Below are 16,459 nucleotides of genomic sequence, written 5' to 3' on the forward strand. Positions count from 1 at the left end.
GTTGAAATGTACCACCTGTGCATGCTTCACTGTGTTCACATCCACTGTTTGGTCTCTCAAAATGTTTAGAAAGCATCAATGAACATCAATGTGTGCCATTTTTTTTCACATGGATGAATTAAATTCCACGCTTTTGCTTCATAGGCACTTCCATGTCAGACATCATTTTGTCAGATGCCTATTACATGGCAACAAAATGTAATGGAATATTGGAGAGAAGGTTCAACCTCTGCTGCCATACCAACAACATCCATCCACCTCTGACATCACTGGCCAGTGTAGTAAAATAGTAGGCATTATTTTCAGAGCAATTATTGCATAAAACCACATTTATAATATCCTGGTTTTCTTTCATTACACGTGCAAATAAAAACAATGGTTCAGTTTTAGCTTCTTAAAAATAGGGCTTGTGAGAAAATAATATATTCTTAATCAGATAACCATTCCTTGTATAATATTCAATTGTTAGTAATTAGTAATGGGTCCTCCCAAAAATGATGGCTAATGATATTTCAAAATATAACAATATGGCTAGCAGTGCTTGTAAATCATACCACCTGTTTAGAGAGACACGGAATTACAGATTACCTCATAGTAATACCCACTTTGGACCACCTACTATCAACATATTACTATTACAGATCATCTACATTTTGTTTGATATTAAGGTACAATCATTAGAAAGATATGATAGCAAATAATCCAGAATAATCTAAATAGGGATGGTTGTGTAGGGGATGTTATGACAAAATTGTTTAAAACAAGAATAAAAATAAGTTGGTTTTTTTTGAAAGCATGTCTAATGCCCAGTTTCTCCTGTATTCTATTGAATTTGTGTTAACTGAGTTGCATTTTGCTTTTAATTATGCTTAATTTTCCTTCTTTTATTAAGGTATATAGACAGCATCCTCACCCACTGTAATTAAGCTATACAATTCATGCATGCTGAAAATCTGACTTGCATGGCATGTGTTTGTTATGCCTCAATGTACTTGTGTATATTTTACATCTCAACAGTGGAAAGAATAAGACAACAAAAGAAAGATAATTGATGTACCACCTCTTACATTAACATGTCAGAATTCGCAGAAGGTATATAAAATATTGAAATGACTCTATTATGAGCAAAATGTGTGATTATAGCATAAAGCTATGAATTTCTTGTTACTTTCTGGAAGTACTGCCTGTTTTATTTATTGCTTTGTTTCAGGAATAAAGACACGTATTTGTGATGCTGGATAAAAAATGTGTGAAATTTAATTATTTGTTAATAAAATACAGAAGTTCTGATTTCCAGGTTCATCTTTCAATGAAACATGTCTTGGTTTTAACTACAGTAAATCATTTTGAATAATAGTTTCATGTTAAAATCACACATAAAGATGAGGAAAATCAAAGATCACCTTGCTTCCTTGGCAGGTTTTTCAGGACAGTACTGTGAAATAGAAAAGAATGAATGCGATTCAAGTCCCTGCTTGAATGATGCTGTCTGTCACAGTGATGTCAATGGATACAGTTGTTTTTGCCCTGAAGGTAAATTGTTCAAAAATAATTTACTTTTTTTTTTCTTTGACAATTTTCAAAATTACCTGCAGTCTGCAGAATATTTTCTTGACAGTCTTGAAAATCATTGTTAAAATTTCCTGTCTATGAAAGTTAGTTATTTTTTTCTGGTTTCATTTGCATCTTTCTCCATTAAGGTGCCCAATAAAACAAGTACACTCACAGTAAATGGAGGCAGATATACATGTTGCTTTTATCACATAAAACCTCATAATAATAATAATGAGTGAACAAGTGAAGAGAACATAAATACATTGCATGTGGAAATCATGGAAAATTCAATGAAGAAGCGTATAAAGAAAACATATTATCCTGATATACTAATTTGAAATTTTCTGACTGAGAATGGGAAGAAAATCATAGTGGCTATGATAATGTTTTTATAACAGTTCTTCAGTGCAAAAATATTAAAACTTACGCAGACAGTAGTTTTGGTCTGGTTCTGTAAGAATGCATATTGTCCAGTTATATAAATTATCTGAACAAATGAGAAGCTTCAAGAAAAAAAAGTAGTTCAAGGAAAACTGAAAAACTATAAAACATTTAAAATTACAGTGTGTTTCTGAAATACTTTCACAAATGAGTTCTTGCTGAATATTTTAATGTATATTATAATTGTAGTTGTAGCTTAAAAGTAAAAAATCTGTGGCTTACAATCTGACATTTTATTTCTGCATTTTAAAATGCCTTATATATGAGTTTAATATCAAACAATAATATTTTGTAGTTAGAGATTGATTACGAATTGATTTTATAGTTTAGAAAGTTTATATATATATATATAAATTACTACAAGCATTGTGGTGGTGGTGATAACTATAGAAATTCTTCATGAAAGACAAAATTGATGTAAATAATTCTTTTAACTACAGCCTTCATCATTAGTTTAAATGAGAAACAAAGAAAAGATATTGGAAGGTTGTTGAAAATTTAACTTGGAAAAGATCATTTCTCTGTTTAGATTGCCTGATCAGCTTACAGAAAAATATATCTTGGCATCTAAATTAATAATTTTGTGTCTTTCTTGTTACCTGTGAGACATGTGTCTGATTAAACTCTGATTGCAAATGATAAGTGCTTCTGAATACATTATTAATGAACTCAGGATAATTCTAAAGTTTTATGACTTAAGGATCAGTGGAAATTGGTTCCATGGTCAGTCTGAGAAATTATGAGAATATGCCTTGCACTGAAGATGTTGATAGCTTAGCATTAGTCATGGTCTTCCCACAGTCATGGCCTGTGACAGCACTAATGATAGTCATTTTGAAGCATGACCATGAATTAGAATACATTTACAAGACCATAAAATGTCAGATATTGGAGTGGATGTTCTCTTCCAATTTCCAGTGTTAAAAAAACCTTCTGGACTTACTAGTTTGCTAAAAGACACAATTAAATGAGAAAATAAAATAAAATAAAATAAAATAAAATAAAATAAAATAAAATAAAATAAAATAAAATAAGAAAATAAAATAAGAAAATTAAAAAAATAATTAAAAAAAAAATAGATAAGTAATTATTTCAGATTTGATTATTAAAACAGACCAGATGTCCAAATCCCAGCACAACTTAACTTCATCTGTACTGTCCTCAAAATGGCAGGAGTATACCAGTTTTTTAGTCTCTGCTGAATAGAAAGTTCAACTAGATTATTGAAAATACTGAATACTAAGCCTGTTCTTTCAATTATTAACTATTTTGAAATCATGTTTGTTTGTTTTTTTTGTTTTTTTTTTTGTTAATGATAACACAGGAAAAGATTTTAGGAAGATTTTTCCAAAAGACAGATAGTCGTATTATATGAGTAAATTGTAAATAATCTATTCTTTAGGAAAAAGAAATAGTACCTTCAGAAAATGATTTGGAAAAGAAGACACACAGCTGAATAACATCTAGCTCTTGTTTTGTTTTGTTTTTCCAACAAAGGGTTTGAAGGACTTAACTGTGAAATCAACTTTGATGAGTGCACTTACGGCTTCTGTGAAAACAATTCAACTTGTTTGGACTTGATTGCAGACTACAGTTGTGTTTGTCCACCAGGATTCACTGGTAAGATTTATTGTACTCTGCTTAGCACATTAAGTAGCTCAAAAAGAAAGAAAGAAACAAACCAAAGCAACAACAACAAATTCATGATTGTATTTTGTTTAGTATTTTAGTAATAATAAATAAAAATTCAAATCAGTGTTCTGCAGTATTAATAATCTGCTTTTGCTTCCTTGCTAATGTGATAAAGACTGAAAGCAATATGTGAGATGCTTGATTAATTGATGGAAAGAAAAAACATATTTTATTGAGATAAAAAGTGTTCAGAAAACACGCAGTCTGTGAAAAACATTATTTAATCTTTTACTATGTAAGCAAGAATAGATAAAGCTGGTAGCATTTGTCTTCAGAAGATTGTATCACAGCCATACTTCTCTTGTATTTCAGATAGAAATGAGAATACAATTTTAGCAAGAGAACAATTTGCTCTTCAAGAAAGATGCCATTAGTTCTTTATGATAAATAGCCTGGGAATTGCATGATTATTTATGTGTCTACCAGGCTTAAGAAAATAACTTTTGCATTGGGAACAGTCTTCGTGAACCTACTTACTGTGACAAGCAGCTAACAGGATCATAGGGAAATCAATAAAACTGTCTCAGAAAATATGCTATCTTAACAACTAATTGGCTGTGATATCAGGGACTGGAACACACTGACTTGCAGGTACTGGTTTCAATGACGTAAATGAATACTATTAATATGTCACAAGAGGTAGCGGGAAGATCCCCTTAGTGGATTAAGGTAAGGCTGTTGATGTGGTCTGCCTGGACTTCAGTAAAACATTTGACATTGTCCCCTGCAACATCTTCATGGAGAAGCTGGCTGTCCATGCTTCAGATATGCATATGCTTTTCTGGGTAAAACACTGACTGGGTGGCCAGACTCAAAGAGTCAGTGGAGTTAAATCCAGTTAGTGGCCAGTCAGGAGTGGTGTCCCCCAGGGCTCAGTACTGGGGTAACTCCTATTCAACTTCTTTATCAATGGTCTTGATGAGGGGATTGAGTTCACCCCCAGTGACACTGCAGATGACACCAAGTTGGGTGGGAGCGTTGATCTGCAGAAGGGTAGAAAAACATTACAGAATGACCTGAATAGACTGGATTGGTAGGTGGAGGTAAACTGCATGAGTTTCAATAGGGCCAAGTTTCAGGTCCTGCATTTTGGTCATAACAACCCCAGGTAACCTTACAGGCTTGGGGGAGGAGTGGCTGGAAAGGGATGGAAAGGGATCTTGGTGAACTGATGGACAGTCAACTGAATATGAGGCAGTAGTATGCCCAGGTAATCAAGAAGGCCAATGGCATTCTGGCTTGGAATAGTGTAGTGAGCAGGACTAGGGAGGTAATTCTGCCCCTGTACTCAGCACTGGTGAGGCCTCACCTTGAGTTCTGTGTTCAGTTTTGGGCACCTCAGTGCAGAAAGGATATGGAGGTGCTGAGTGGGTCCAAAGAAGGGCAACAAAGCTTGTGAAGGGCTTGGAGAATATGCCCTATGAGGAGAGACTGAAGGAACTGGGGCTGTTTAGTCTGGGGTAAAGGAGTTCTGAGGGGAGACCTTATTGCTCTCTTCCAATACCTGAAAAGTGATTGCAGTGAGAGTGAGTTGGTCTCTTCTCACTGGTGACAGGTGACAGGATGAGGGGAAATGGCCTCAAGTTGCGCCAGGGTATGTTTAGGCTGGATATCAGGAAAAACATTTCAGGAAAAACAGAAAGGGTTGTTAAGCACTGGAATAGGCTCCCCAGGGAGATTGTTGAGTCACCATCCCTGAATGTGTTTAAAAACCATTTGGATGTGGTACTCATGGACATGATTTAGCAGCAGAGAGTTGTTAGAGTTAGGGTAGTATGGTTAGGCTGCAGTTGGACTTGATGATCTTTAAGGTCTTTTCCAACGTGAGCAATTCTGTGATTCTGTGATTCTAAGATGACCCATGGCAACAAAAAATAGCCATTTGATTAGCAGCATCAGAAATCCAACAGAGTCAGCAGGAGTCATATAGGAAACCAAATGTGTGTTTTTAGGGAGCTCAAAATCTAAAATAAGAGAGCAGTTATGGAGAAATGGAAGGCTAAAGGGATGAGTAGTGAAGGATGAGGAGGCAAGATTAAGTTAGAAGTAAATAAAGCATTTGACATTGATAGTAACACCACCTGCATTCAGTTTAGGAACATTTCATACTTATTTTAGCAATAGTTAAGAAGCGGCAGATGGGAGACAAGGAATGTAAGATGATTCACAGAAATTTAGAATCTGTGAAAGTGATATTAGTTGCAGTTCCTAAAGATGTCTGTGATTTTTCTTGATTCTTGAAAACAGATTCTACAATTATTCTGCATTACAAAACTGAAATGTGCTTTATTCCCTTCTCAATTGTAGTTTCCTTATTTATTTATTTATTTATTTGTTTGTTTTGCTAACTGCTGACAGTATGTCTACATCATGTTCTTATCGACAGGAGTATTTTTAATATGATACTTTTAAAAGGTGAACTTTTTTTACTAACAAACTTTTGTTAGTATGATGCAAGGATCAAAATGGAAAACATAGCTTTTCTTGGGCAGGTTTCAACCAGACAGTTTTAACTACAAAATGCAAGAAAAACTCTTCCTGTAGAAGTACCTTCGGATATAATTGAGTTTACACTAAAGAACTAGAAATATATATTAAAAAAAAAAATGTAGTTGTCACAAAAACTGCCCAAAACAACGTATGTTTTCTTTAGGAAGAACTCATAATCCTGTATTCATGTTGATGCATGAGTGATAAAGCAGTTACCAGTGGATTATAGGCAGATTTTAATGGGTAGCTTGAGGCTATAGTGAACCCATAGGAGTTCACCGTTACATAATAGTACATTATGAAAAGCTCTGTTTTCTGCATGTTTTTTGGATATTGGATATTTTTTGGATTTTTTTTATTTTTTATTTTATTTTATTTTTTTTTTTGAGAGAGAGAGAGAGAGAGAGAGGTACGACATGAACTTCCATGAGAAAACAAATGAGCCAGTGCACTGATTGTGAGCTACTGATTGAAAATGGAAGTGGGGATAAGGGCTCTCCTGGTTACAATGAATATTTTCCTCTGTGCTTATGCTGGTTGTGCAATAAATGCACCATCAGCTGTTGCAGATGGCATTAAATCAGATCTCTCCAAGCCTTCTGACAATTGCTTCATCCTTCCTAGAAATAGTCTTTGATGACAAATACTGAATATTTGATCTTGTATGCTCTAAGAAAAGCAAAAAGTAGTAGAAGAATGTAATCGACCAGTATGAGATTTGATACGAGATGTACAGATTTTGATATCTTGCAACTAGCTCAATTTTCACTGTTTCCTTATGGTATCATTTACATCTTGTGTACTTCTGAGTTCTGGTACTGATGTATGTGTCCCTAAAAGATTTTGCCATAGAAACAGTGATACATTCAAAATATTTTTAAAAGCAAAAGGAAACACAGTGCACATACAAGAATTAATGGTTCATCCAGTTAAAATCTAGCAAGGTATTATATATTTTATAACAGACTAAAAAAAAATCCAAAATGTTATATCAAAGAATAGGTATTATCTACCTATTTTCTTTCTCATTATGTTCACTCCTCCAGTGTTCCTCTGTATCCTACAGGCAACAGTTTCAACCTTCTCAAGAAATTGGGGAGTTTAGGATTTACTTATTAGCATTTTGAGTCTTTCCCCAAGAGGATATTCATGCTAGGGATTTCTTCCTCTTTAGTCTTAAACCCAGTTGGGTTTTTTTAATATAAATACTTTTTTGTTTGTTTGTTTGTTTTTGTTTTGTTTTGTTTTTCCTGCTGTGTTGCTGTTCATCTGGCAGTGACTGCTGGTGGTGTCACCCCCTCCCCAGAGGGTCATTTGGAGCTGAAGCTACAGCTGGGTGGCAGCAGCCAGTGTACTCTGCCACAGGGGTTAAATCAGCAAATTCCAGCACAGGTCTAGGTTTGGTTGTGCCAATGTGCTATACACACTGGGCTGTAAGGACATTGTTGAGTGGGAGGCAGACAGTTGTCTGTTTTGATGGAGCGGGCCTGGATGGAGAGAACAGTTCTCTCCTGCTGAGGAAAGACAGTTAGACAGAAATAACACCTGAGCAAACTGAGGTTCCTGAGAGAAGCGGGGAGTCTTCTTTCAGTGTCTGCTCCCAAAAGTAATTTTTATTGTTAAAATGGCAAGCACTTGAGTGCTGGCAGTTTTGCAGCCCACTGCAAAGGGTTTGCTTGACTTAGAACAGATAGGCAGATAAAGTGAAGCAGCTTCTCAGGAAGACAGGGAAAAGCCTTTCCCTCCCTATTAAATCACACCTTGCTCTAAAATGCCCTCTTGTGGGAGTCAGCATCCAAGATCAATGTAATTATCCCATAGGAAAGATGTACTAAACAAAAACTGACAGACAGAGGCAGCGCTGTCTCCTTCCCACATAATGCTTTGTTAGGTTTTATCTTTTAGAAGGCTTTCAGGTACCCCTGGTGGCTGAGATAGATAGAGACAGTCCATTTCTGTTAGGAAAGACTTGTTAAATTAGAATCACAGAATGACCCATGTTGGAAGGGACCTCAAGGATCATGAATCTCCAGCCACTGCTGCCACAGGCAGGACCACCAACATCCACATTTAATACTAGACCAAATTAGAAAAAGATCTGTTCCATTTATCCAGACTGGATAATTCCAGGAATAATCAGGACCTGAATGTATTTGAAGTAGGAAATTTCAATACTGTACACCAGCACACTCATGGTGTTAAGTACCAAGATACCTTGAATCAAACATCAGTCAGGTGGGCTGGTATGGAATTCCCAAGCAATATAGAAGGAGGTGGCAATTTTATGGGGTTTTGATTACTGACTCTTTTCAGAATTTTGATGAGTTTCTTCTGGCATCATAAATCCCAGGAAATTAAAATAAAAATAAATATAAATAAATAAATAAATGGAAATGAGTGTCCTGCACACACACACACACACACACACACACAAAAAGCATGATTTCATCTCAAATAATTGACAGGGCTATTCTTTCCCTTTCGCCTATTTTAAATTTTAGAGATTATATTCAGAATGATTTTAAACTGTGCATATGTCCCTGTGTGTAGAAATGGTCCCTATGTTAGTAAAGTAACACCAATGAATAATAGGGAGAAATAATATAACTCCAAAGTGGTTTTTACTTCCCTTGCTAGAGTGACTTCAGTATCTTATCACCCAATTAATTTAACCAGATAAATGGAAACACAGAAATACAGCAGGTTTGTTCAGCTGAAAGCCATGAGTTATTGATATTAAAACTAAAAGACAATTAACCAGTAGTGAAGGAGTCCTGTCGTGGTTCTGAATTTAATACTTATTTTTTCATGCATGCTTTCTGGATGTAGGAATGATTTGGAATAAGGCTGGAATTGTTTTAAATTGTTGGGAAGAGAAACCCAGGAAAGCAAAAGGTTTATGTGAGCTGCAAGCTGCTAATCTCTTTTGGAGGTAATCATAGAAATAGGTGACACAAATTAGCTGGCTCTGGATTATCATTAATATTTACTTTTCACATAAGTCACTTTAGTTATCACATGTATCCGCCTGTCATAGCACAGTTAAATGCAATTATCATGATTCTGCCAGGTCCTAATAGCACTTGGCACTGAATTTTGTTACAGTTTCTATTCAAGAGATTGTTGATCTGATTTCTTCACTTATATCATGGTCCATGCAAATGCTCTATGGATATTCCATCTCATTCTTGTTTGTTGTTACAAGATAAGAAGAACAGTCAAAATCTAAGATCAGTTGAATGTTGACTTAATAAGTCTTTAAGCTTTACATAGCATAATAATTGCATTTAAAACCTTCCATATGTTTTCCGAAGATCAAATCTATGTATTTTCTTGTGGTATGTCTCATTCTAGGAGCCTGAGGAATCCCATAATGGCTATTGTGGCTGAACAAATTGTCATTCTAACAATGAACATACACAAATAAAGATTACAAAATGCAGTGTGGTGTCTTCTAGCTCAACACATCCATCACGAAGTAAAAGTTAATAATTTATTGTGCTTTAAATCTTTTCTTGTTCATTTGATTTTAAGTCTCTTTCAGACTTGTTTTCAGTGAGTCTGCAAAATCTGTCCTCTTTTGGACAATTTTTGGACCTAGAGATTTTAGTTAATGTCAGGACAGCTGCACAGTTTAAAATCATTGAGTCTCTTAATCATTTGTTCCACAATGATCATCTCCAGTTCTGTACTCAGTGTTTCAAAGGAAGAAATTGTCACAATAAATATTTCAACACTTGCCTACATTTAAAGTTGCAGATATTCTGCCTCATATGCACCCGATGATCGAAAGCCAGGCAGCCTTTAACTGATACCTCCTTACAAAAACAAAGTACTTCTGTCTTATTTTTAGACTCAGTGCAGGTGTTTTTCAAATCAACCTAAACCCTGGGCAGACAGGGTGGTTTTTTTTTTGCTGACCCACAGTGGGCTACTAGAATGGGGCTGTGCTGCTGGCCTGCTGGCTTGCAGCACTGCTCCACCTAGGGCAGGCTTCCCACAGTCAGGTGTGGAAAACTAACTTTCTGGAAAACAAACACAATGCAAATGTGAAAGAGTATTCAATATGTATTTCTTTGGTTATTAGAGAGCATTTATCGTTCTGTCTAATGCATAAGCATACCTGCTTCCCCTGGAAGGAATTCAGCTTAGAATACTTGGTTAAAAAAAAAATTAGTCAAGTGCAGAAAAGTCTGTTTAAGTTTCATCATGCTGAAAATTACATTACATAGAATTTTGATAGGCTAATATATTAAAAAAAACTATTGAATTGCAAGAAAGAAAAACAAATCAATTATAGTTCAGTAGCAACGCTTTTTATGGTTTCCTAAAAATCTACAGTTTCTTTTGTATGAAGAATCACATGGCACATCTCTCCAATAGGTTCTCATCTGCAAATGCTAAGCATGATTTGTTTAAATTAGAAGATGAACAGCAACAGTCAGAACCATCTGAAAAAAAAAGATAAGTTAATTCTTCAATCAAAAATTTAATTAGTTTATGTAGGATTTACTTTATCACTGCTCTAGAAGATGTGTTATCAGATTTTATTTTTTTTTAATTTCATTTTATCCCCTTTATTTTAGATATATATTTTTTCAATAGTGATGCCAATTGTCATGTATAAAATAATACATTTAGAACATAAATCAGTATCTTTTGGGGCATGACTGTGTATTTAATTAATTTAGATAGATTGGAATGTGATTTAAAATGAAGGAATTTACTTTGCATTAGATTAAAAAAAAAGTTGTAGGTTGCTGAGAAGCCCTTATCAATTCAGAAAATGGAAAGCAATAATGTCTAGAAAACCTCATATTGCTAGACTGGAGAAGATTATTTAAATTCTTTATCTTCCTGAGTTTCTGAAGGAATGTATCTAAATTCTCCTGAAATACCTACATTTTCTATAAATAATCTTTTTTTTTCCTTTTTTTAATATATATTTTCTTGTATTAAAAAGTAATATATATATATACTATGATGTCATGTATGATGTAATATTTCAGTACAGTGATCACCATTTTCTTTTTCTTTTTTGTCTGACTACGTGTCAAAATTACATACATATCAAAACAGAATATCCTACTGCATCAAATTTTTCATTATAACTACCTCAGCTAAACTGTTGGGACTAAATTTTATGTTATGACATGTGCAATCAGTGAGTGAACTCTGATATGAGAAATCTGTCACCTGCCAATTTCCACAGCGTACATTTTCCATTCCTCCCAAATATTCTGTTACTGAATTTGGAAAATGGAAGAGACATCTTACCTGCTTCTTCTTGGTTAGGGGATTTTATGTTCTGTTTTCTAGCAGACAACTCCTCTTCTGATAACAACAAAAATTAAAAATATTGGTCTTGGACAAAGTGCATTCTTCAACACTGTTTTAACAATTTGTAGCATTTTTACATCTAGCAGTACAATCCTGCATTGTACCAGAGGTTTTGATATTTTCCAGTATGCTCTGGACTGTTTATAACAAGTGCAACAATTCATGTTTCTGTCCCCTGATCTTTGGCAACGTCATGCTAGAACAAGTCCAGCATTATCAGTTTAAAATGAGCATAGTAAGTAGTTACTATACATTGTGCCATCTTCACTAGCACACCTGCCTTTACTCTTCTTCACTCTTCAGCTTTTGTTGGGATTTTTTTACACCTCTTTCTCAGATCTGTTACCTTCTATAATTTCTGATTTTGCTATATTTGAGGCACCCTATCTACAGTTTACTAATAATAACAACAGGAAACTGTTCAAAACAAAGGAAAACTAAAACAAACATGGCGAGATCCATCTGACCATTACACAAGTCTTAAGGTCTCTTGTTAACTCGACACAAAACCTGTGACTCGATGCTAGCAATGGCAAGTCCAAAGGTACTGGGCTACTGAGAGGCAGTGGTGGTGATGGGGATATCACCTCATAGCCAGACTCACTACATTTGAATGGTAGGTTTGGCAGGGACTGCTTCTTGCCCAAATCTGAGGAGTGTCTGCGGTGTCAAGGGAAAAGTGTTAAATCTGGAATAATGTTTTTAAAGCTGTTTATACAACTTAGATCAGAAGTCTTCTTCCTTAGCACTTTCACATTCAGGCTAGAAACAGAAATGCATAGATTATTTCTCTGGTAACATTAGAGCAGCACCTGACAGCTAGTTTTCCTAGGCATCACTAGAGCACGTATACTGCCCAAGGATAGAACATATATATTCCAGATTATGACAAGGATGCTACAGGGCTCAGCTCTCTTGAGGTGGGTTATCTCTGACACAAAATATCTGATCTGCAGAATTCTCTTTTATTAAATTATTCCCAGAAAAGTAGCAGAAGGCTAGTGTAAGTGATTTCTTCTGAGAGCATTCTAACAACTCCTACATTGCTGGTTGTATGCTTTACATTAGGTTTGTTGACCAGAAGGCAGTTAATGTTGCCCATTAACCACCTTGTACTGAATCTAATTACTTAGTTTTGATTAAAGCACATATTGAATCCAAAAGCATTCAGTTCTGATTTGAATGCATGAAGAGAAGCCAGAATATGGCTTTTTTTTTTCTTTTTTTTTTTTTTTTTCTGATGGCAATCGCCATCAGAATTAGAAATTTATATTAAATACTTTGTTTACTTTGTTATCAACTTTGAGCTGTTGTGTCTCACTGCCTTTTGACACAAAAGGACAAAAATTGTTACTACCCAAGTATTTTCTCTTTGTAGATACACACTGTAATCGTCAGTTCTCGGTTTTGTTTGTTCTCAATGAAACAGATGGAAATCTAAAAGCTTTCACCAACAGCATACATTCTGGTGTGGCTGAATAAATTGTGGAGCTTTTCCTGCATCTCTTCCACATATTTTTAAAATTTTAAAATATGCTTTGAACTGTATGGAATTCTGTAGTGTGCGTAGATAAAATTACCCTTAAGCATAAATAGTCCTCCTCATTATTATTTTTTAATTATTTTTTTATTTAATACTTCATTTTTTGTTGTAGTTTGCAATTGTAATTTATAGGCTGAAGTCATCCTCAGCAGTCCTTTCTAGATCAGTATCCTATCACTATACAGTTCAGCTCCAGTTTAGTCGTTGCATCTTTAGCAGCTGTGTATCTTTTTAGTTTCTTGTACCTGGCAGCAGATACTGACTGGTAGTAAACAAAAATATATAATATATATGTATTTTTTAAACAAAGTTCATCACAAAATTTCCATTAGTGCATATGCTTGTTTGCTCTCCTGTAGCAGAGGTTTGCTTGTTGTCATGTACAGGAAAGGAAGTGAGAGGGAAAGTGCAGTGTTTTTCAAAATCACTATTGAACTGATAGAGCAGAAGTTTTACATGCAGAAAATGAACATCAGAGAAGTATGAAGTGGCTCATCGATCTTGTTATGATCTTTTCAGATGAAAGGCAAAGACTTTCTGGACAACTACAGGCTGAGTGTCAAAAGCTGTAGTGCCCCCTATCCGTCTGTATTTGCAACTGTGTACATATGTCCTGTTTATTAATAATCTTTTTCTCCCTGTTAGCATTGATATTTTTATTACATGCAGTGTGTCCAGTGCTTCTCTTGGCTACCACATGCCTGGTCTTGCCTTTGGTGAGACTACAGAAATGTGTTTAGATAGGGTGACAGATTGGAGATACAGATCTGGACAGAAGCACAGGACTTTTAAGTGGGAGCTCTGCTATCATATAACAAACAACTTAAGACTTTTCCTATTTGGTTCTAAATTTCCCAGACTTTTTGATGTAGATTACTCTTGGTCTTACTTACATAACCACTGATTTAAAATGCTTATACTGCTTTACACTATCATGAGGCATACCAAATCTCAAGACAACTCAATTCACCATATGAACATAAGAGCCCTTTGATCTTTTTCAGTGTTGTAGTGTCCTGTTACATAATCTTAATACTAGAATAAAACACGAAATGTCATCTGTTCCAGCTTCATCCCACAGAAATCAAACAATTCTATACTGTCATTCCTGATATGTTTGTCTCACATCTCTTTTTAAAATGTCCAAAGCCATTCTTTTTCTTCCTTGGGCAACATATTAAGTATGTTATTATTCTAAGCACTACAAGTTATTTAACATTTAATCTGACATTCTCTCACAGCAATTTAAACACATTTCTTCTTATTTTGTTGGCTATGAAAATGGAGAACTAAAGACATTTCCAAAGGCCTTTTCTTATTCAATAACTGCCATTGCATTTCTATTCAAACTTTCCTTATTTAGGTTTTACAGCTTTTCATTTTTTGCTTTTCTTTTTTCCTTAGAGGTCATGCTTTGTAGTTCTTTGTTATTTTTTGAATACTCTTCTCGACCTAATTTCCTCAACAGAGGTCACAGCACCAAGCTGCGTGAAGTTCAAGAAGTGTTTAGACAACACACTCAGAGACAGAGTTTAATTTTCATGATATTCTGTATGAAGGCATGAGTTGGACTTGATGATCCTTGTGTGTCCTTTCCAACCCAGGATGTTCTGTAATTCTACTTCTATTCTTTAATTCAGCTCACTGCACAGTGCAAAGTACTCCAAATGAAGCTTTATTCCAGGCAAACAAGAATGGAAGGATTAATTTCTGTGTCTAACTGGCTATGTTCTTTCTCTATATCACATCTGATTTGGAACAAAATTCTGTTTTGTTTTTTTTTTCTCCTACTTAACTTATGATCTGACACATGATACCTTTTACTTGCTCTTATTGAAAAAAAGAAACTTTGTCTCCAATCAGTATTTATGAAGACTTCTAATCCTGTTCTCCAACTTGATTTTTGTAGATTATTCTAATGTCCACCATTCAGATTGTTGTTGAAATTCTTGAGTGGAACTTGTTCCATGGTAGGCCACTTCTAGAATCTCTGCAATTTTTTTTCATCCATTTTGGAAGTATGCTGATAACTAATATACAAATGTGACTTTCTAACAACTTTTACTAATTTAGTAATAATGTCTTGTCATTCCTATTGTAGGACAAATGAGGGCAATGATAGAGCCTTTATTTGTGAAATAGGCACTATAGGAAAAGATATCAGAAAGAACACACCCCTCCAGATCACAAATTGGAGAAAGAGACGAGCTGAGGAATGTGACCCTCCCCTGTTTGTACAGTCCTGCTGCAGAAGAAAAGGGAGGGCAGAAGGGGGAAACCCGCGCAGACTCAGACTGCACAGAAGTGGAGTGGCTCCAGACCCCCCACCCCACTGCTCCAGGCTCTCACTCTCCCAGCTCTCCCATTGGTTCAGGCTGTGACCCTGGAATTCCACTACACCTATCTAGTTTGGTTATCAGAGTGTCATGTGAGATAGGAGAAACACTGCTGAGATTTGGACTAAAATGTACACTTTTTAATTTTAATCAATTAGAACAATAATTCTGGTGTAGAATAGAATTGATTTGTGTGTATGGAACTCATTATGGATAAATCATGTTTTATTTCTAGTATCTTACAATAAAGCAGTTTTTGTTTGTTTGCTTGTTTTTTCCCATGTTTTCTACAGGAACTGAAATTACCCAAATGGATCTTTCATTTCACTCATCTTTCTCCCTTTTTAAAGGGTGACATCATGGTACTTTTAGATACTATAAATATATTTTCCAAGTTCACAAAGAAAACTAAGTTTTTACCAGCAACATACCCAAGGATGAAGAGGATGAAGTCCATCTAGCCTACCTATCTAAACACCTAAATCAGCTTTCCTTCTTCGTCACTGGAGCTGTTCCACTGTCTGCAGTTGACTCTTGTTTTTGGATCAGAAAGATCCCAGTATAATTACTTGATAGCATTCCAGAGCTTGCTCTAAATTTATTCAGTGCCCAACAGATAGATGTGGATGTGTGATAGGCTGTGGATTTCCTTTGGTATATTGATGAGTTAATTGTTTTTACATATTACATTGTATTCTAAATATTCTCTTTTATATGTCTTCTCAATTCTCTCCCACATTTTTATTTTTCTCTTGTTTCAGATTTTCCGTTCTAAGAAGTGGGTTTATTTATCTAAGTAAGGAAGCAAATTAGATTTTATTATTATTATTGTTACTGAGGCTATTAAAAAGTTTTTTAAATGTGGCTGATAGTTCCAGTAATTACAGTGTTGAGATGTAATGCTAGAATACACAAAGAATACATTTGCAAGTGTAGCTCATACTTATTCCTTTATAATGTTTAATTTGTTAACTATCAGCTATGATGTATGAACAGCTCTAGTTTTAAAGTTGTCAAGCAGAAATAAAATAGTGTTTCAAACCTGGAAAAGTTAAATTATGCA

General features: G+C 34.9%; 1 protein-coding gene across 3 annotated transcripts in view; it reads left to right on the top strand.

The window, feature by feature from the left end:
• Nucleotides 1-16,459, top strand: part of EYS (EGF-like photoreceptor maintenance factor) — a 779,301-nt gene that overhangs the window by 241,506 nt on the left and 521,336 nt on the right. For 2 of the 3 annotated variants that reach the window (XM_085543820.1, XM_085543822.1), the window contains exons 13-14: nucleotides 1,420-1,533; nucleotides 3,493-3,615. In XM_085543820.1, coding sequence (XP_085399946.1) covers nucleotides 1,420-1,533; nucleotides 3,493-3,615 — 237 coding nt within the window. Of the gene's footprint in view, nucleotides 1-1,419; nucleotides 1,534-3,492; nucleotides 3,616-12,737; nucleotides 16,193-16,459 lie in introns of those variants that run through there. The other variant, XM_085543821.1, reaches the window with a different exon arrangement.

Source organism: Coturnix japonica, chromosome 3, assembly GCF_054131305.1.
Source record: "Coturnix japonica strain WE chromosome 3, WE-NBRP24, whole genome shotgun sequence".
NCBI lineage: Eukaryota > Metazoa > Chordata > Aves > Galliformes > Phasianidae > Coturnix > Coturnix japonica.